This window comes from Protopterus annectens, chromosome 7.part0, assembly GCF_019279795.1.
Source record: "Protopterus annectens isolate FY-2018-M chromosome 7.part0, PAN1.0, whole genome shotgun sequence".
Lineage (NCBI taxonomy): Eukaryota > Metazoa > Chordata > Ceratodontiformes > Protopteridae > Protopterus > Protopterus annectens.
Window position 1 is genome coordinate 1,122,885,531 of NC_056739.1, and position 21,170 is coordinate 1,122,906,700.

General features: G+C 43.2%; 1 protein-coding gene across 1 annotated transcript in view; it reads left to right on the forward strand.

Annotated features, from left to right (window-relative positions):
• The window catches only part of MFAP1 (microfibril associated protein 1), a 637,732-nt gene that overhangs the window by 229,324 nt on the left and 387,238 nt on the right, over window positions 1–21,170 (forward strand). The window contains exon 5 of the mRNA XM_044077701.1: window positions 3,912–4,020. Coding sequence (XP_043933636.1) covers window positions 3,912–4,020 — 109 coding nt within the window. The remainder of the gene's footprint in view (window positions 1–3,911; window positions 4,021–21,170) is intronic.

Here is a 21,170-nt window from a genome sequence, read left to right on the forward strand (position 1 = left end):
CCGTGAAGCCATGAGATTGTGGGAGTGGAGCAATCTCCACTGGCTGTTTTCTGGTGGCAACACTCATTCCGGGGTGGTCCAACATTCTAGTGGACAGGCTCAGCAGGTCTATACTGATGTCTTACGAGTGGTCTCTGAATCCTTCAGTAGCGAAACAGATCTTTCTAAATTGGGGTCAGCCTTGCTGCGATCTCTTCGCCTTTCCTTCCAACGTGAAATGCAGCGAGTTTTTCACTCTGAACCCACTTTGGGGGAATCCCCCTGGGATGGTCTAGTTCATGCTTGGCCCCTCCGGTCTTTACGCTTATCCTCCACTTCCCCTGATACCAAAAATCATTCAGAAAGCACAACGGCTGGGGAGCTCAGTCATCTTCATTGCCCCCTTCTGGCTTCGCCAAGTATGGCTCCCTTCTCTGTGGTCTAATGTAGTGTGTCCTCCCTGGATGTTGGATCCAGTTCTGGATCTGATTTCACATCCCTCAGGGATTCCACATCCAGATATGGCCAGTCTGAAGCTCACTGCATGGCTGCTCCATTTCCCATGATGGTTAGGACTCCCGGGCTATCTTCTCCAGTTAAGAAGGTTTTGGTAGCGGCTCATAGATCTTCCACAAGGAAGGTTTATTTGAGTAAATGGAAGCGTTTCTCAGTGCAGGCATCTCAATGAGATTTGGATCCTTTCATTGCTCTGGTTCCTAGAGTTTCTGGCAGGCATTGTTTAACAGGGTGCCAGCTTCTCTCAGCTGGCGGCTATTTCTAATTTCCATATAGGGGATAATTCAGCTTCTCTAGACTCTTCTAAGCTTTGTAAAGCTTTTCTGAAGAGTACCTTTCTTCTTCCACTGATCAAGGACCCTATGCCTACTTGGGACCTTACTTTGGTTCTTCAACCCTTGGTTTCTTCCCCCTTTGAACCTGCTGCTTCAGTGGATCTGCAGTTCCTGTCTTGGAAGACAGCCTTCCTGATTGCTATTACTTCAGCCAAAAGAGTGTCGGAGATTCAGGCCTTATTGATTAAACCTCCTTACATGATCTTCCATAAAGACAGGGTGTCTTTGTGCACTAATCCTTCCTTTCTTCCTAAAAGTGGCCTTATAATCAAACATCAACCAGGTTATCAACCTCCCTGTCTTCTTTCCAAATTTTCAGAATAGGGGAGACTATAAATTGCATCTGCTGGATCTTCATAGACAATTACATTTTTACTTACACAGAACAAAGGCCTTCCGCAAGTCCGATCAACTTTTCGTTTCCTATTCTAAGCCCTTTTTAGGGAAATCTGTATCAGAAGTCACCATTGCTCATTGGATTTCTCAGTGTATACTTTTGGCGTATTCAACCAAAGGATTGTCTCTGCCAGGTCAAGTGAAGGTGCAGTCTGCTAGGTCTATGACTACGTCAGCTGCTTTTTTGGTCCAGAGTTTCCTTGGATGACATTTGCTCAGCGGCTACCTGGGCATCTTCACATACTTTCATCTCCCATTACAAGTTGGATCTTCTCTCCAGAAGTAGGGCATCTTTTGGCTCCGCCATGTAATAGAATATCCACAAGGGCATACTGGGCGTTTGGTAACTGGCGACTCTTTCCCACAGGTTAAAGAGCAAATGAAGACAACTTCAGATAAAGAAGTTATGTACCTCACCATAACGTTCCATCTGAGTTATTTTTCATTTGTCTTCAGCCGTCCCTCCCTCCTTTCTTCCCCCTGCCTTACATGGGCTGTGTGGTCTTCTGGCTGGAAAAGACATGGCCCTTTCTTTGGCATAAATGGTCATTCCTTATGACAGTGTCTGGGTTATTATCCTAAGGGGTAAGACATTGTGTCAGGTTGGGTTGCTATGGTGGGCAGCAAACAAATCTGAGGGGAGGAAAGGAGACGGGGGCTTTATGGGTAGGGGAGGAGCTTGGAGCTCGGATCCAACGCTGAAGTAATGGGGCCAAGTCGGATCCATCCTGAATCCGTGTCCCACAGGTTGAAGACAAATGAACAGCAATTCAGATGGACTGATATGGTGAGTACATAAATTCTTTTTTTTAAACTATCTAGAAGTTCGTCCTACACAGAAAGCAGAACTACATTCAACTAAATATGTCACCCATTCTGAAATACAAGTATTCAAACAATGCATATCAAAAACACAAGCTGTATTAGAAGATGAAAAATGTTTGGTTTTCATAACAAACTTGTAGGCTAGGCTAAACAGTGTCTACAGTGGGGTAGCAAACACTAGTGTAAAAAAGGGTCACTTAATGGACTTAATCCAGCCTTATTTCAAATAATGCTCATTTTCATAGGTTTCTATTCCATTTGCACCAAAAGCTGGGCTGCCTCTGTAGAGCAAAGCACTGCCTTAGTATGTTTACTAGACAAAATATAGGCACTTTACTTTTCCCCACCCTGTTATGCCTCTGCTGGTCTTAGCCAATCCCAACTCCTATCAGCCAAACTAGAAGAATGCTACAGTAAAGTAGCCAAATTCGCAACAAACCATCAGTATGGATCACATCACTGACTCTCTATTAAATGACTAAACTGGCTTGAACCAAATGATTTTCTGTTGCACTCTCAATTAATTACAACCTTAAAAAATGCTGTATAACCCTTAAAAATGTTCATCTTCTCACTCCATAATTCAAGCTTACATTACTAAGAGACCTCTCTGCGCCATTAACCATCATTACTGTCCATAATTAAACCTAACAAAAGTGTAGGATACGCCTTGTATTCACACTACATTTCTAATAGCTGGAATACCGTCCCGCTCCACTCAAGATTCTGAATAGTCTGTAACCTGAAACACTTCAAATGCCAACTGAAGCAACACCTACACTACCCGTGGTACAACTGGTACTAATATAGGTATATGAATTTGTGCTATAACATTCTGCTGCACAAAACTTAATGTACAGGTGTCAGAACTATACCCTCCTCTGTCATGTCATTATTTCTTTTATCTTCCTTGTGTCTCCTCTCCTTCATTTCGTTGGGCTGCTCTGTCTCTACCTTATGCTCTGTTCTGGATTTTGAACAAGTCTTTTTATATGAAGAAGTGTTCTTGGATAAATCATGATAATCTATGCATACTGATCATATTGCACTACATTTACTTCCCTGTATTAAAAGTCACCTACAACCCAGGTAACTTAGTTGTAAGCGAAAATGTTTGTAAATGATGTAATTGATGTCAATATGACTGAATAATGGAATTGTTGCTCATGAGTGAAACTGACTGTAAAAGATGAAACAACACAAATGATGTCTTTATAGTGGAGCTTTTCTACCCAGGCCTCCTTTGGAAAAAGGGTGCTGCTCAGTTGGACTTTTCTGGTAAACAAATACCAATAAAAAAGTAAATGAATAAATACATTTTTATTTATTGGTACAGAAGCAGTCCAGTTAATTCACATTAGGACCTTTGCTGCTCTTCATTGTTCTTGTGTGGTGATGTCTAAAGATTTTTCATTAGACATTGGAAGGGCACTTTGAGAAACAAAGCAATTTTATACAATTTCAGATGAATCTTCATTTAATTGGTCAAATGCCAAAATGTCCCACTTTTATTTCAGTAGATGCCATAAAGCTGACCGCAGTCACTGACAAAGTGTACAGTTTGTAAGTGCCTGCTTGGGTTCTGGTTATATTACAAGGCTGCTCATAACACTGCACCTTTACATTGTGTCCTTTCCTAAACTGTAGAATATTTATAATCCTTTATGCTATTAGTCTGTTAATTCTGTTACCACTATCAACAGTTCTGCAGACAACTTATCTTTTATGGCATCTATTATTGACCTAAAAGCATGTCCGTTCTTGACTTGCTGTGCATATACAGTTACAGCATGTACAGTCTATTTTTCACTTGAGTTTTGATTTTTATGATGACAGTGTTAACTTTTTTTTTTAACAAAGGAAGGACAGAATTACAGTGCAAGAGCGAGAAGCAGAAGCTACCAGACAGAAAGAGCTGGAGGCAGAAGCTAGACGAATGGCCGAGGAGAGGAGAAAGTACACACTTAAGGTAAGTGATTTAGCAATGTTATCTTTTCATGCATAACCTCTGAATTTTGAGGTTTGGTTATCCATTATTTTAATTTAGCATTGATTTTTTTAAGAAGTTTGTAGTGCTCTTTACCCAGAGTTCCATTACAGACACTGTTAAACTTCCTGATTAGTACTTGGGTAACATTGTTATTGTGTAAAAAATCTGGCCATCACCAGGTTTGTTTACCTATGTATATTCTGCATCTGACTTGGCCCTTAATCCAACTGTCTGCAGCATTGCTACAGATTCCATATATAGGTTCATAGGTAGGTATTAGGCTATCTGCCCGAGGGCGTTTATAAGCCTAGCCAGAGTGTGTCAGCTTTCGCTGCCCCATTGATTAGTTAACTGATCCCCTGTCAAGCAGAGCCAATAAAGTGATCCCAGGGGTGTATTTTCTGTTACCCATCCACTCGTCAAGGTTTCTCTTGAAGAGTGTTAGTGAGGGGGCTCTGCCTGATGTAATTTGGAATTTTGTTCCAAAGCCTGGGGAGTCTCTGTGACAGGAATCTATCCCTCCAGCATGTTCTATTTATTGCTGTGGCGAGGTTTAGCTCACTAGAGCGCTTGGCTTGCAGTGACTTGGATTTCTTTAGGTGGAGCATGTCCATCAATTCTGAGTTGGACATGGCTTTGTAAGTCAGGCAGAGATCACCTCTGAGTAAGCGATATGCCACTGAGTACAGCCAGAGTTTTTTCAGTTGGGCTGCATAGGACATATGTTTGAGGCCAGTAATCCTCTTGGTGAGGTACATTTGTGGTCTTTCCAGCTATTGGAATTGTTTTGTGAGGTACATCCCAAATGGGGCATTGTACACTATGATGGGTCTAATGAATGACGAGTAGAGGGGCACTATAACCTTTTTATTTCTAGATGCGACCCTTTTAGTAGTTAGATGGGCCACATAGAAGGATTTCCTAACTACTTTGGCAATATGATTGTCAAAGGAGAGATTACTATCTACATGGGTCCCCAGATCTCTTATTACCTCTTCTGTATTAAGGGGGCTGCCACCTATGTGGTAATTTGTGAGTGTTTTATTTTTCCCAAACGGGGGATGAGTATGCATTTTTTGGCATTTAGCTTGAGGCCATGACTTTGACACCAGGTGTCCGTCTGAGTAAGGCCTTTTTGGAGGATGTCCGTGTCAGCTGGAGAGTCAATTATGGCTCCCAGTTTGTAGTCATCGGCAAATATGGTTAGCCATAGTCCTCCTGTATTTGCCTGTACTTCTGAGAAGTATATGTTGAACAGTAGGGGTCCCAGGACTGAGCCTTGTGGGACACCACTTGTGACTGGTTTAGAGTCGGACCTGGAGCCCGCTATTCTTACCGTGTGAGTTCTATCTGTAAGCCAGTTGGCAACCCATCTCGTAAAGTACGGGTTTATGTTCAGGCCGGTGAGTTTTTCTGTAATACCCGAGAGGGGAATGGTGTCGAAAGCCTTGGTGAGGTCAAGGTAGACTGTGTGAACCACCTTTCCCTCGTCTATGGCCTTGGTGACTGTCTCGAAGAAGTCAACCAGGTTTAGTAGGCATGATCTGCTGAACTGGATCGGGTCAAGTGTTTGGAGGTTCCCAATGTCTTTGTTAATGAGTTCCATGATGATGCGCTCCATAGCCTTGCATTCCAGGCTAGTCAGGCTTATGGGGCTATAGTTACCTGGGTCAATTGTGGCCCCTCCTTTGTGGAGAGGAATAACCATTACTGTGCGCCATTCTATGGGCACGTAGCCTGTGGAGAGGCTGAGATTGAACAGTGTGTTTAGGTGGGGGGTTAGTTTGTTCTGTAGTTCGTGCAAGACGTAGCCTGGGACACCATCTGGTCCCATTGACGCTGTGTTTTTGGCTTTTAAAAGGGCTGTTTTCACCTGTACGTCTGTGATTTTTGGGACATTACACTTTTCCGGTATTGTTGTGGGCCCTTTTGGAGGTGAGAGGGGGATGAAGTTTGTACTGAATCTATCTGCCAGGATGTTGGCAATATCAGTAGGTTCAGTATATTTTGTGCTATTTTGCACTAGTTCAGTGCATATCTGCAAGTTGCCACTTAGATTCTTAACATGGCTAAAGAAGGCTTTGTGGTTATCTTTTGAATCCTTGGCTATTTTTCTTTCGAAGTTAGACTTGGATGATTTCATGAGGGACCTTAGTTTCTTACTGATACTGTTCAGAGATGTCTTTCCTTCTTGGGATTTGCTTTTTTTCTGAGCTAGTTTCCTCCTCCTATTGTATAGCCTGTTTATTGCAGGGGTCCACCAAACTGGTTTCCTTCTCTTAGAGGAGTGAGTCTTGGTTTTGCTAGGGATGGCACGATCCATGCATCCTTGTAGGTGCTCATAGAGTGCATTTGTAAAGGTTTCTGCATCTTGAGCAGTGTTATCCTTTAGCGTGAGGGCTGTGAAACTTACCATCTCTATCTTATGTAAGGTGAAGTTTGCTGTAGAAAATTTTTTTTACTGTGTTTCCTTAGTTGGGGGTGGTGGTGGGGTGTGGACATCCAGAGTGATTAGTTTATGGTATGATCTAACCAGTGATGGGTTGACCTCCAGTGTGGAACACCTGTTGCCCATGTTGGTGATGACCAGGTCCAATATGTTTTCACCTCTGGTAGGGAAGTTTACCAGCTGATCCAGGGCGTTTGAGTTGATGAAGTCCAGGAAGCGCTGGGCCTGGGAGTTTGTGTTCAAGTAGATGTCCTTCAAGGATGCATCTGCAGTCCTTACAAATGGGTTGTCCTGTCGTCAGGCAGCCCTTCGGTCGGCCGGATTCCAAAGTCTGGGTCTGGCTTTGGCTGGTGTCGCACTTCACCCGACGTCATTGCGGCAGTTCTTCGGGTATAAAGGCATCAGCCGACGCCATTTTCATCAGTCTTTCTTGCCGGCGTGCCAAGCAGAAGCTGTTCGCAAGTGCCGGTCGGTCAGATCCAGAGATTACTACTACCGAATACTACTTCGAAGACTTCTATAAAGCTAAGTACCCTGTTGGGGACTCTTTCTTGCCTCAGCCAATGTCAGAGAAAGTTAATAACTGTTTATCTTGTGGGAAACAAATACCTCATAAAGATTTCCATTCTTATTGCATACATTGTTTAGGCCCAGACCACGACATAGCAGCTTGTCTAGCCTGTGCTTCTTTTAACCGACGGACGCTTAGACGTCGCTCGGACTTTGCTGAACAGATTTTCGGCTCCGATTTTGCCTACATTATGCCGTCGGATCCTCCGACTACGCAAATAACCAAAAAGCGCAAAGAAAAGGACCGACACTCGCGGTCCGCCGTTTTGGCTGAAACCCCGGTTAAGCAATCCACGAGTGTCTCGGTTTCGGCCGAAACCGAGCAAGCGGTTCTTTCTTCAGCCGATAACTTGCCTTCTACCGAGGCCTCTTCTATCCTGGTAGAAACGGCTTCTGAAATCCAGCCTTCTGTTGCGACTTCACAGGATTTATCAGACACCATTCCACTAGATATTTCTACCCCTGCACGTGGAGCTGCTAGGCCTCCTCCAGCTATGTCTATTAAGGCCTTTGCCAGGGCTAAAGCAGCCAAAACTTCCAAGCCTGTGCCTGCCAAGCCCCCCTCTCACAGGCCCAGCACCAGCTCCCATATGCTTTCTTTGGCACAGGATCTCATCACTTTAATTCGTGGATCCCAGCCTCATCCAGACAGGGCCTCTCTCCCTCCTCCAGAAAAGAGGCCTAGAGCAGAGCCCCTGAGCCAGTAGCCACAGATGATTCTTCTGATGATTCAGAACATACAGACCCTCCTGAGGCTTCTTATTCTCCTTACGAAGACTCTGATGCTGAGGAGTCCATCCCTTCAGCCTCTCCTCCTGAGGAATTTTCCTTTGGGGAAACCTTGCATGCTATGAGGGAACAATTTCAGTGGCAGGGCCAAGATTTCTCAGACTCTAGAAAAAGGCTTAGGACCTTTCTACACTTACCACAGCATAGGCCTTTAGCTATTCCTCCAGTTCTATCTGTTGTTGATGATGCATTTAATGATGCTTGCACTACTCCTGATACTTTACCTCCGGCTCCTGCTAAGCCAGATAGGTACTACAGGGTCCCGGACACTCATCACCACTTATATAAGGCCCCTTTTGCAGATCCAGAGACTATCTCCCAGGGCCCTAAAGCTGTAGCAGCTACTTCTTCTAAAACCCTCCCTCTGAAAGGGAATCCAGGTCCTTAGAGAGATGGGGTAAAAAAGTTTACACCTCTGCTACTTTGTCAGCTAGAGCTTTGAACTGCCAATTTCATATGATTCAATATCAAGAGTTTATGCTTGACCAGTTGACTAAAAAGCTGTCCTCTGAAGAATCTTTAGCTAAAAAGTGTATTCAAGAAATGTTACATAACATACAGCAGGTTAGTAACCATTCTTTAAAATGTGGCTATGATGCACTGGAGGCTTCCTTTAGATCAGCCATGACTGGCACAGTTATCAGGAGGCATGCATGGTTGAAAGAGCAGGCATTACCAGACCATGTCAAATCTAAGCTTTTGGATGCACCTATGGACAAGGTCAATTTATTTGGTGCCCCCGCACAGCAGGTACTGAAAAAGATGGAAGAGAAAGCAAAATCTGTGCAAACAGTAAAAGATTTCTTACAAGTTCAACCTCCAAGGTTTAGCAGGAATTGGCCCTCCAAGAATTGGTCCTTTCCGGACTCCTCTAAGGCACAAAGAGGCAGGAATAGGCGCTCTAGAGGCAGAAACCAGTCCAGGGGTGCCTACAGGGGTCGCCAGTGGCAGGGTAACAACCAACGAGGCACGGATACAGCCACTACCACTACAACAACTCAATCACAGTGACTTGGCGGTGGCACCGCCTACCAGGGAACAACTAGAAGCACCCTTAGGCGGAAAGCTAACATTATTTTCAAGAAACTGGCACTGCATTACAAGAGAAAAATGGATTTTGCAGACTATAGACAAAGGTTACAGGTTCCATTTCCATACACTACCAGGAAAGAGAGGAATGCCAAACCTACCACCTTCTCAAAGGGCAGAAGCTCTAAAACAAATATCTCAATTATTAAGAATGCGTGCTGTGGAAAAGGTACCATTTATGGAGCAAGGGAAGGGATTTTACTCCAGACTCTTCCTGGTACCAAGAAAAGAAAACAAATGGAGGCCTATTCTAGATCTGTCCGCTCTAAACACATTCCTCTTTGTTCCAAAATTCAAAATGCTGACCCTACAGCAGCTTCTTCCCATGCTGGGCAAGGAGTCTTGGCTGGTAACTCTAGATCTCAAGGAGGCATACCTGCACGTCCCCATAAGACCAGTTTGCAGAAGATACCTCAGATTTCTTGCAGGATCAGAGCATTATCAATTCTCAGCATTGCCCTTTGGCTTATCTACTGCGCCCAGAGTGTTCACGAAATGCCTGGCATCAGTAATCGCTCATTGCAGACTTCAGGGAATTCAAATCTATCCCTACCTGGACGACTGCCTGATACAAGTGGACAACAAAAACAAATTAACAGAAGACTTACAAAGAGTCATCTACCTGCTACAAGCCCTGGGATACACAGTCAATACAAAAAGTCAAGGCTGATTCCATCCCAAATAATAACCTTTCTGGGTGCAGAACTGGACACATCAAAACAAATGGCATTTCTAACTGCAGAAAAGAAAGAGCAACTTCCTCTCTATTTCTTGGCATTAACAAAGCAGAGCCATCTAACTGCAAGAAAAGTGCTACAAGCTCTAGGCTTCATGGCATCCTGCATAATTCTGGTCCCTCATGCCAGGCTTCATATGAGAAAGCTACAGTGGTACCTAAAGAATTTGTGGTCTCAGCACAAGCACAGCCTGGAAACCAAAATTCCAATGATCCCATGCCTGAAGCAAGAGTTCTTATGGTGGGCTCAGGCCTGTCAATCAAACACAGGTCTGCCCTTCTGCAAAAGTCAACCAAGGCAAACTATCACGACAGATGCCTCAGACCTCGGTTGGGGGGCACACATGATGGACAAGTGCATTCAAGGCCTATGGACTCAAGACCAACTGCATCTGCACATAAATCTAAAAGAAATGATGGCAGTAAAACTGGCAATCCAGGCATTCAAACCTCTTCTCCACGAAGGCCAGCTGTTGATAAGGACAGACAACACCACAGTTATGTGGTACATCAACAAACAGGGAGGCACACACTCATACCCCCTATGCCGGCTGGCACTAGACCTATGGGATGTGGCTCTGAGCTACAACATTCAGTTACAGGCAATTTATGTACCAGGGAAGGAAAACATTCTAGCAGACATATTAAGCAGAACTACAACAGATGCCCACGAATGGATGCTGCATCCGCACATCTTCAAAGCCATCACAAGAGAATGGGGATTACCACAAATAGACTTGTTTGCATCCCCATACAATCACCAGTTGAAGAAATTCTGCACAAGGACTTACCACCCACTTGCTTGGAAGGTGGACTCCCTATCCTTCAGTTGGAAAAGCCTGACAGCGTACGCATTCCCACCACTTCCTTTGATGCACAAGGTGCTTCTCAAGATCAAAGAGGAACGTCCGAGGATCATTCTGATAGCCCCAGACTGGCCAAGACAACATTGGTACCCACTGCTGAGGAGCATGTCCCCGGAACAAATATGGAAACTGCCCCTGATCCCATTACTGCTGACACAGAGCAACTACAACATTCTGCATCCAAACCTAAAAACTCTGCAGCTAACTGCCTGGAACATTACATAACAGGCCTAATGGTTAAGGTGTTTGCCTTACAAACACAAGGTGCAGGGTTTGAGTCTCACAAGGGATAATTGGCTAGGCTTACAATGGCCCGCAAGGGCAGTTAGCTTAGTACTTATCTATGAATCTATGAAACAGAAATTAACCCAAATTTATCCCAAAGGGTTAAGGACATAATCCTGGAGGCTCGTAGACCTTCAACAAGAAAGAATTATGCAGCAAAATGGAAAAGATATCTCATCTGGAGTACTGCAAAGGGGCAAGATGTGACACTGGTGAACATAGCCAACATCCTGGAGTACTTGGCGGAGCTCTACCACACAGGCCTGTCCTATTCCTCCATCAAGATACATGCATCAGCTATTTCAGCACAATACAGCTTGGATCATCCTGTCTTCTCGCATCCTCTGCTCAGACAGTTTCTGAGGGGAATTAAAAATGTAAAACCTCCCAGGAAACCTCCATTGCCAGCATGGGACTTGAACTTTGTGCTAGAAAAACTGAGTCTACCTCCTTTCGAGCCAGCAGCTACAGCAGACTTGCAATACTTATCCTGGAAGACTGCCTTCCTGCTGGCAATAACTTCAGCAAGAAGGGTCTCTGAACTACAAGCATTAATGGCAGTACAACCCTTCCTGACCTTCCATCAAGATAGAGTGTCCATGAGAACAAATCCTACATTTATGCCTAAGGTGGTATCCAGAGTCTCTTTAAATCAGGCTATCCACCTTCCTACATTCTTCCCAAATCCACAGAACAGGGGAGAAAAGCTCTTACATACCTTGGATGTACACAGGCTATTACGCTACTACCTGGACAGGACAAAAAACAATAGAAAAACTGACCAGCTTCTGGTAGCTTATGCAACAGGAAAAGAAGGAAAACCAATTTCTAAACAGACAATCTCCAAATGGATAGGAAATTGCATTAGATTTTGTTACTCCTACCATGGAAAGAAAACTCCAGAGAACATCAGGCCTCACTCCACAAGGGCCACAGCCACTACCACAGCTTTCTTACTAGGAGTGGCTACAAAGGACATTATAGAGGCTGCTACTTGGACCTCCGTGCATACATTTGCCAAGCATTATAACTTACCTCTATACTCTAGATCCCGTGCTGGTTTTGCCACTGCTGTTTTGCAAGGGATCCTGACTACACCATAATCTATTCTCATTACCTCCTCCCCTAGTTTAGCTATGGTATTCTACCCATTTGTAAGGACTGCAGATGCATCCTTGAAGGACATAGTACAGTTTTGTACCTACCATAAATGTAGATGTCCGAGAGGAATGCATCTGCAGTCAGGATTACCCACCCTCCTTCCCCTCTGAGGTACCCCTAGGGTACTTACCAATCTTCAGCTAGCTTGGGGGGGGATCTATTATGGTGTATTTGTTTGTATATATGTACATACATGTTTATTTTGTGTGTTTGCTCTCTACTATTTGGAAACTTTGGCATTTATCCAAATTTAGCCTACCAAGAGGGCACCTGGCATCTGGGGCAAGAAACACTGAGGAAAATGGCGTCGGCTGATGCCTTTATACCCGAAGAACTGCCGCAATGACGTCGGGTGAAGTGCGACACCAGCCGAAGCCAGACCCAGACTTTGGAATCCGGCCGACCGAAGGGCTGCCTGACGACAGGACAACCCATTTGTAAGGACTGCAGATGCATTCCTCTCGGACATCTACATTTATGGTAGGTACAAAACTGTACTTTTTCCCAGTGAATGATAGGGTAATTGAAATCACCCAATATCCGGGTGTTCGGTAGGACCTTCATGTTTACCAGTGTCGCCAGAAAGGTGGAGTGGTGATCCTGGGTCATGGAGGGTGATCTGTAGCAGGCCACAATTTGCATTGCAGATTTGCCCAATGTTAGCTGCACATGGATGATCTCAGAGGTATCATGCTGCGCCACTTACCTGGAGGTGTAGGTATCCTTGATGAATATGGATACACCTCCTCCTTTTGTATTTCGGTCCGTATTCTGTGGCCAAAATGTGTGATATGAGTTGTAGCCCGGTAGTGCTGGGGTGCTCTCTGGAGCCTTGAACCAGGTTTCAGTTACTGCACAGATATCGACGTTCTCCATACTGAGGAGTGCTTTGAGCGTGTGCATTTTGAGATTTAAACTCCTGGCGTTGAGTAGCATAACCCTCAGTTTTTTGGTTAATTGTGCTGTTTACGGAGGTGGGTTTGACGTTTGAGCCTTGCCTAAAAAAGGCACTATGGGGGCAACAAGAGCCTTAGCCAGTATTCGAAAGCCTAGGGGTGACAGGTGCAAGCCATCTCTTGCGAAGCAACGCGGCTTGTCGAGTATGTCGTCCCAGGCTGACAGACACTGGATCCCCTTTGAATGACACCAGAAGCTTAGTCAATTGTTGAAATTGATCATTTTTTCTTTATACTGAGGTATCATTCTTGGTGAGGGCAGGATGCTACTCGGGGTCAGGGTCATACCAGCCTGGGCTACATGATCAGAGAGCTCTTCCATGTCTCTCTTCATATAGTCCAGGTAGGTACATCTCAAGTAATTCACACCAACATGAACAATGACAGAGTTGTATTTGCACTTGTTCTAGAGTGACAGGAGTGCTTGTGTTATGTGGCGGAGTCTGGCTCCTGACAGGCAGCTAACAGTAACCTTCTGCTTGTCCAGCCTAGTGAGTGGGACATCAGTGTGCCTGACTGTAGAGTCACCTGTTACAAGTATGTTAGGTATGTTATTTCGCCTTAAGGGCTGTGATTGTGTGGCACACTGATTTTGTGTTTTATGTGTTGTCTGGTTTGTGACGGGAGGTGCAGGTTGTTTGGGTGTCTGCTTTGGAGGTCTCTGATGCTTTTGCAGGTTTTTATTTAGGGCCTCCAAGTAGGATTTTGTGTATTTATGTGTATTTTTTGCCAGTGGTGTTTTAGTAGGTCTGTGTGCGGCTGGTAGTGTGGTGCAAGTGTTAACCTTCTCCTCTTGACTGTCTGTTCCAGTCTTGGGTGGAGACAGCGTAGCTTCCAATTTGGCTGTATAATTGCATCTCTCGCATATGTTAGCATTTTGTGGTAGGAGGAGAGGGTTGTCTGTGTACATGAGACAGTTGTAACATTGCCTCAGGATACCCAGATTCAACAGCTGGACTGGAGAGTGCACCTGAAATTGCCCTTTGGTCATGCCTGAATAGTAAGGTAGGTGCGCTGCTTAGTCGCTTGGTTGGTGAAGGGTGAATAAAGAGCCTTACCCTGTTGGGCAATCAGTGTCAGGGTATATTGCTATTGGGTCTGAGCAAGTGCTGGGCTGTAAGATGCTTTTTGAGCGCTTAGGTTGAGAGTTAGACTAGTTTCAAGGGAAAAACTGAAGAGGAGACTTAGTGGAGCCGGGAATAATTTAACCGTAGCTAACTGGCACTGCCTGGTGTGCAAACCCATACAAACGCGGTTTTTGTAGTAGGGAAATGAAAGAGATAGAAATTAGCCCAAAATGGCCAATACACTACTAACTTCTGGGCTGGAACCACTCCTCCAGGGACAGATAGGTTGCTCAAAGCTCCCCTCTCTCACAGATGAACAGAGAAACGTCCTTCTATCCAAGTAAGGTATGGACAACTCAGAAACTAGTATCACAGGTCTGAATTCAGCACTAGCCTGAAAACTGGACTATACTAGCTTAGAAAGGCGGGAAACAAGGATTTTTTTTTTTTTTGAAAAGATAAGGCAAAACCAGTAAAACAATATACACTTAAAACAGCTTTAAATGACTACAAACGATCAGAAAAGGCTATCACACTTTAGTGTGTAGCCTATAACAGTTAAACAAATTATTTAAACAAAAAACTTTTTAAAAGTGCAGGCAGTCAAATAAGTACAATATGTGAAAAAAACAAGCTTTTAAATCACAATAAACGCTGGAAAATCTGTGTTTAGGTGGAAAACAGTTAAGTACAGAAAACGGATACTTAATCACTCCAAAGTCTGCTAGAAGGCTTGTATCAGTTTAAGGCTTTCTAGTGCTACCCAGTAGGTTAGTTACAGGAAAGATGGGAAACAAGCGCATATGTGGTCTTTTAAACCAGAAAGTTGAAAGAGACTGACAAACTGTCCAGATGGTCAATAAACTACAATTTCTGGGCCAAGAACCTCTCCTCTTGTGGTAGACAGGCTACCTAGTGCTTACCACTCCCATTGATAAGCTAGAAGGCTTCCGTCCAACACAGAAAGGCTTGGGGGGCTCAGAAGCTTACAAAAGAGTCCTGGATACAGCAAATCTGTACGTGGACTAGACTAGTTACAGGAAAGGCAGGGAACAAGTACAAACTAAGACTTTTAAGCCAGCAAGTTGAAAGAGATGGAAAACTGCCCAAACTGCCAAATAAACTACAATTTCTGTGCCAAAACTCACTCTTCCCGTGGAGGATAGGCTACCTAGTGCTTACCACTCCCACTGATAAGCTAGAAGGCTTCCCTCCAACACAGAAAGGCTTGGGGGGCTCAGAAGCTTACTAACAATCCTGGATACAGCAACTCTGTAACTGGACTAGGCTAGTTATAGGAAAGGCAGGAAACGGGCACAAGTGCGGCTTTCAAATCAGAAAGTTGAAAGAGATGGAAAAAACTGCTCAAACAGCCAGTAGCTACGATTTCTGGGCCAGGGACCACTCCTCTTGTGGTAGATAGGCTTACCTGATGCTTACCACTCCCACTAATAAGCTAGAAGGCTTCCCTCCAACACAGAAAGGCCTGGGGGGCTCAGAAGCTTATAAAGAGTCCTGGATACAGCAAATATGTACCTGGACTAGAATAGTAACAGGAAAGGCAGGAAGCAAACGCAAACACATGCTTTTAAATCAGAAGGTTGAAGGAGATGGAAAAGCTTCCCAAATGGCCAATAAACTATAATTTCTGGGCCAGAAACTACTCCTCCTGTGGTAGGTAGGTTTCCTAGTGCTTACCACTCCCAGTGATAAGCTAGAAGGCTTTTGTCCAACACAGAAGGGCTTGGGGGACTCAGAAGCTTACCAACAGTCCTGGATACAGCAAATATGTACCTGGACTACACTAGTTATAGGAAAGGCAGGGACCAAACACAAAACGGACTTTTAACCAGAAAGTAGAAAGAGATAAAAAAACTGCCCAAACGGCCAATGAACTACAATTTCAGGGCCAAAACCCACTCTTCCCGTGGTAGATAGGCTTACCTAGTGCTTATCACTCCCACGCTTATCACTCCCACTGATGAGCTAGAAGGCTTCCCTCCCAACACAGAAAGGCTTGGGGGGGGGCTCAGAAGCTTACCAACAGTCCTGGATACAGCATGTCTGTATCTGGGCTTCACTTAGTTACAGGAAAGGCAGGAAACGAGCTTAGAATTTTTTTTTTGTTGTTGCAGAAAAGCAGCTAAAACAGTAGTAAATACAATTCAAATTGTAGTGCAGGCCAGCACACCCGAGTGTGTAGCAACACTACGGCAAATACAGTTCAAATAAATGCAGTTAAATTAACAAATGACTAACAAATAAGTGCAGAAGCCAGTAAATTAGAAGGCTACTAATAAGCAGTAATAAGTGCAGAGTAAGAGCGACTGAATAGATAACAGCATGCAGAAGAGCAACTAAGACAGTTACAGTAAGAGCAGCTGAATAAAAAAAAAAAAAAAATATATATATATATATATATATATATATATATATATATATATATTTTGTACTGAATTAAAACGTCATTCCACTTATCTGTTGTACTCTTCCTCGTGCAAACATAGTTTTGGCATACCTCACCTTTCTCCCATCCCTTTACATTATGCACATGCTTAAATTATAACTGCCCAATTTCCTCTGCTTGCTACTTAAAGGACCACTACAGGCAAGTGATGAAAAAACTTATATTTTTATATACTGTCATGGTTTACTGCACCTCCCAGAGCTGCCTGCAGCAAAATAAGTACTCATTCCTAATTTTATTCATTTTTATCCTTGTCTTCCTGAGGGCAGACATCTTGATTCCTTTGGAAAGCTAAATCTATCCCATAATGCACAGTTTGTGAGAATAAGTAGCACTACCATTTGTTGTCAGACTAGACTTCAATTAATTTAGAATGGAACACCTGAAAAAACTGCCAAGTTTGAGAGTCTGCAGCTCATGTGTCATTGGCAGGTATGCTCTGGTTTTTCAAGTGTTCCTATTGATATTACTGCATATTCTCTGGAAGAATATTGCAGAAGGTGTCAAATTACTGCGATGGAAAAAAAACTTTTTACAAGGAGCAGTTTAGCAAGTTTCAAATCCTGGCCAAGTTACTCTTCCCATCTCCCTTCATTCAATGGACTAGTCTCACTTTTCTAGCTTGGCTAGGTTCAACTAGTTTGCCAACTTTTCATGACAACAGACATCAAACAAATCACAACCTGGTGTGCCACTAACACTGTTCTTTTGTATGTCTCTTCACTTCTGAATAACATTTCCCAGGACTTATTTCTAAACGCACGCACACGCGCACACACACAAATCTTGAGTTTATGCCAGTCTGTTCATTTCTTAAAATGTGCACAGTAAAATATTTTATTTGAATTGCATTCTGGCTGCTCACGTGATTCTTTGCATAGTTATTCTGTTATAGCATAATCTGAACTTATGGCATTTAATGCCAAGCTTTACACCAGTTCTCTGTTTCTTAACAATGACCTCCCAAGCCTCTGATATGACCCAGTAGTCATCAAAGACCCAGTACTTTCTGTTACTGTTGCTTTATGTAGTTTGTCTTAGTTGTATACTTGTAGCATGTCTTTCATCCTGTCAGCAACAGACTCCTGCAGAAAACTTCCAAATCAGATACTTTTACTGAAACAATACCAGCAGCTGTAACAGTGATACCATACTCCAAACAGGGCACTCGAACATTATACTGACAAACACAGGGAAATGTATAAGTCTCAATCAAGAACTGATGAAATCGCTAGGGACTAAAACCGAGCACAATTTTACTCTTAATCTGTCCATTTCATAATGCATGACATTCACACCACACTTACAAAGGCACACTTGCACTCCACACAAACACATCCAATTTGTGTGGAATTAAGGTAGTTGTTTCAGGGGTAAAGTTTGCACTGAATTGTTTAATATATTTGCTTTAACTACTTAGTTTGAGTAGGTGGTGCCATTTTGGTAAGTTCAACTTAAGGACGACTTAAATTTGCTTCTGAATCCAGTGATAATTATAACATCATGATTTGCCTTACTGACCTAAGAGTATTTTTGGGGGTTGTTTGGCTGTAGTAGGGATGGCTAGATCAAGGCACTTTTGCCAGTCTCTAGTCTGATAAAACAAATTAAGCTGGATAGCTCATTACAGAGATAAAAGTTTTTTTAGTATAGTATATTACTGGATATGTTCTTGTAAATGTAGTCTTTCTTCTATATTCTCATTCCTCCCAATTCTTTCAATGACTCTATTTGCTCTTCTACCCTTTCCATCTTATTTCTGCCTCTCATTTCACTGTTCTAATATTCCATTCTATATCCCATTTTAATTTTCCTAGTTCTCTCCCTTCTCTGTCTGAAACTTTGCTTATTTTTATCCTGTGATTTATTTGTAAGTGTTGAATGTCTGTTATTCTAAACATGAAGTGAACAACCAAAACCACTTTCACAGCTGGTACGATCCCCCTTGACCCGAGAAGGAGAGGCAAACAGTTATTTTCCAACACCACACTTTATTGTGACAAAGATAATCCATAGCTTATACAAAATGCAATACTGTGAGGTTAAGCGCTTTCATCTGATCAGCCAGATTTCATCATGGCTGATCAGATGAAAGCGCTTAACCTCACAGTATTGCATTTTGTATAGAAGCTTATGGGATTATCTTTGTCTACGCAATAAAGTGTGGTGTTGGAAAATAACTGTTTGCCTCTCCTTCTCGGGTCAAGGGGGATCGTACCAGCTGTGAAAGTGGTTTTGGTTGTTCACTTCGTGTTTCTTGCTGTTATTCTAAACATGTTTGCACAATTGTAGAACTGTGTCAGTTCACTAGTGTAAATATTTTACTGCCCACTTGGCCTCTATTAAAATGGGCTTTTGCTCAGTCTGACAATCCTGTTAAACAATGGAATGGTTTGGATTAATTTCTAGTTAATCAAATAAATAATAAAGAAGAAAACAGATTATTTTCATATTTACTTGTGTGTTTTCAGAAGTCATTACATAAAGTTATCAGCTGAGCAGATTTCCTCAACAGGTCTTCCAAAAGCAGTGGATAGTAGAAGGGCTATGTTTATTACACTGTGTAGTCACTAATAGCCAGCAGGCACAGAAGTATCAAAGCAGCAGGCACAGAAGTATAAAAGCAGCCCAGACAAGAAAGGTGCAGAGTGAGCTGTAGCAAGACAGTTTAGTTCAGAAGGCACCACATCCATTTTGACGTCCCTACCAAATGTTTTAAAAAAAACTTTGATGGTTTATGAGTGTTTGTTACTTAGATTTGTAAATTGTCCAGCTGTCTGCTAAAAGTACTTTGACTACCTTTGAAAAATAAAACATAAGACAGTTTGAATGATGCTTTAAAAACTGTGGTTGTTTAATTGGCAGCTAGTGAGCTGTGAAATATTTGGTGCTTTCTACAGGTTTGTGCCTGGGACAAGATGGTCTGTCATAGGTTCATAGGTAAGTACTAGGCTAGCTGCCCTTGTGGGCCATTTTAAATCTAGCCAAGGAAAAGAGTGCTGTTTAAAAGTACATTACAGACTGAAGACGATCGATAAAAACAAAACACTCCTAGCTTTAAAATAAATTTTTGTCAGCCCAGTTCGAGCTGAAGAACTGGGCATGTGGAAGATGCCCTGAAACTTTGGAAGCTATCCGGCTATTAATTCACTGGGAAGGTATAACTCCATTATAGCTAAGGCTTATGCAGCAGTAATCATTTGAACATCTGCTGTTATGGTAAGTTTACTTACAACTGTACTTTTCCCATCCACAGATCCAAGTTGCACTTGGAATATGGACAGGGATGAGCTTTGTTTTAAGTGGATATGGAGTCTATTCCAGATTCGATTGTTACTAGGCTAAGGCTAATGACCCAGGGCCTTACTAAGCCTAGCCAAGTTTTCAAAAAAAAAATGCTGTCCTGGATCCAAATAGGACATTATGGGCCAGGCGTTTATAAACTACCTCAGTCCATAAAGGACATGGGTGCCAGGCCTGGTGTAAATTTCCTATTCCCTGTCCACTGGTCTAGTTTGTGCTTAAACTGGGTAATAGATGAACTTCGCTTCACTTGGGTGGGAAGTGTGTTCCATAGGAGGAGCAGTCTCAGGGGCACATATCTGTGTCTCCAGCAGGTTCTATTTAGTTCAGAGACAAAATTCAGGTCCCTAGACCTTGCATTTCTGGTACTTTTTGACTTATGAATATGAAAGAGATTCATAAGTGTGGAGTTAGCAGATGCCTTGTAAGCCAGGCATAGATAACACCTCAGTAATCTATAGGAGACTGAGTAGAGGGAAAGGGCTTTAAGGCACTCTGCATAAGGCATATTTGTTATGCCTTGTATTCTTTTTGTAAGGAATCTCTGAAGTTGCTCCATTTGCTGCATATGCCTAGTCAGGTATATAACAAAGGGAGCAGTGTATTCTGATTGGTCTGATAGGGGTGTGGAGTACAGTGGGATAATGACTTCTTTGGACCTTGATGCCATACCCTTACTGATAAATTGTGCAACATAAAAGGATTTCCTCACCACTTTGGCCACTTGGTAATTGAAGTTAAGGCTACTATCTGTGCATACCCAGATCCCTGACCACTGGGTCAGCTGTTAGGCCACTTGGTAATTGAAGTTAAGGCTACTATCTGTGCATACCCAGATCCCTGACCACTGGGTCAGCTGTTAGGGTTGTATTGTCAACATGGTAGTTAACCAGGATAGCTGACTTCCCAATGGGTACAATTATGCATATGTTCTTCGTGTTTCACTGTTGCAGTCATCACACTTGGGTTATCTGCCTGCAGGTGGCCCTCAGTCGGCCTGAATACCAGAGTCTTGGGATTTCTGCATTAGATACTGTCGCCTCTTCCATGACGTCAGATCGTCAGGGGTATAAAACATGTAGCCGACACCATTATATCAGCTTTTCTTGCCACGCGGGAGCCCGAAGCAGAATCAGTTCACAAGTGCCGGTCGGCCACTACCTGAAATTTTTGTTTTTCGAGTTTCAAAACTGAAGTCTTCTAAAGCTAAGTACCCCGTTGGGATCCTTTTTTTCTTGTTCTAACGGATGTCAGAAAAAGTTAATTGTCTTGCCTGTGGAAAGCAAATACGTCACAGAGATTTTCATTCTTACTGCGTCACCTGTTTAGGCCCAGACCGTGACATTCCCCGCTGTCGGTTTTGTGCCTTGTTCAACACCCAAACTATTCGT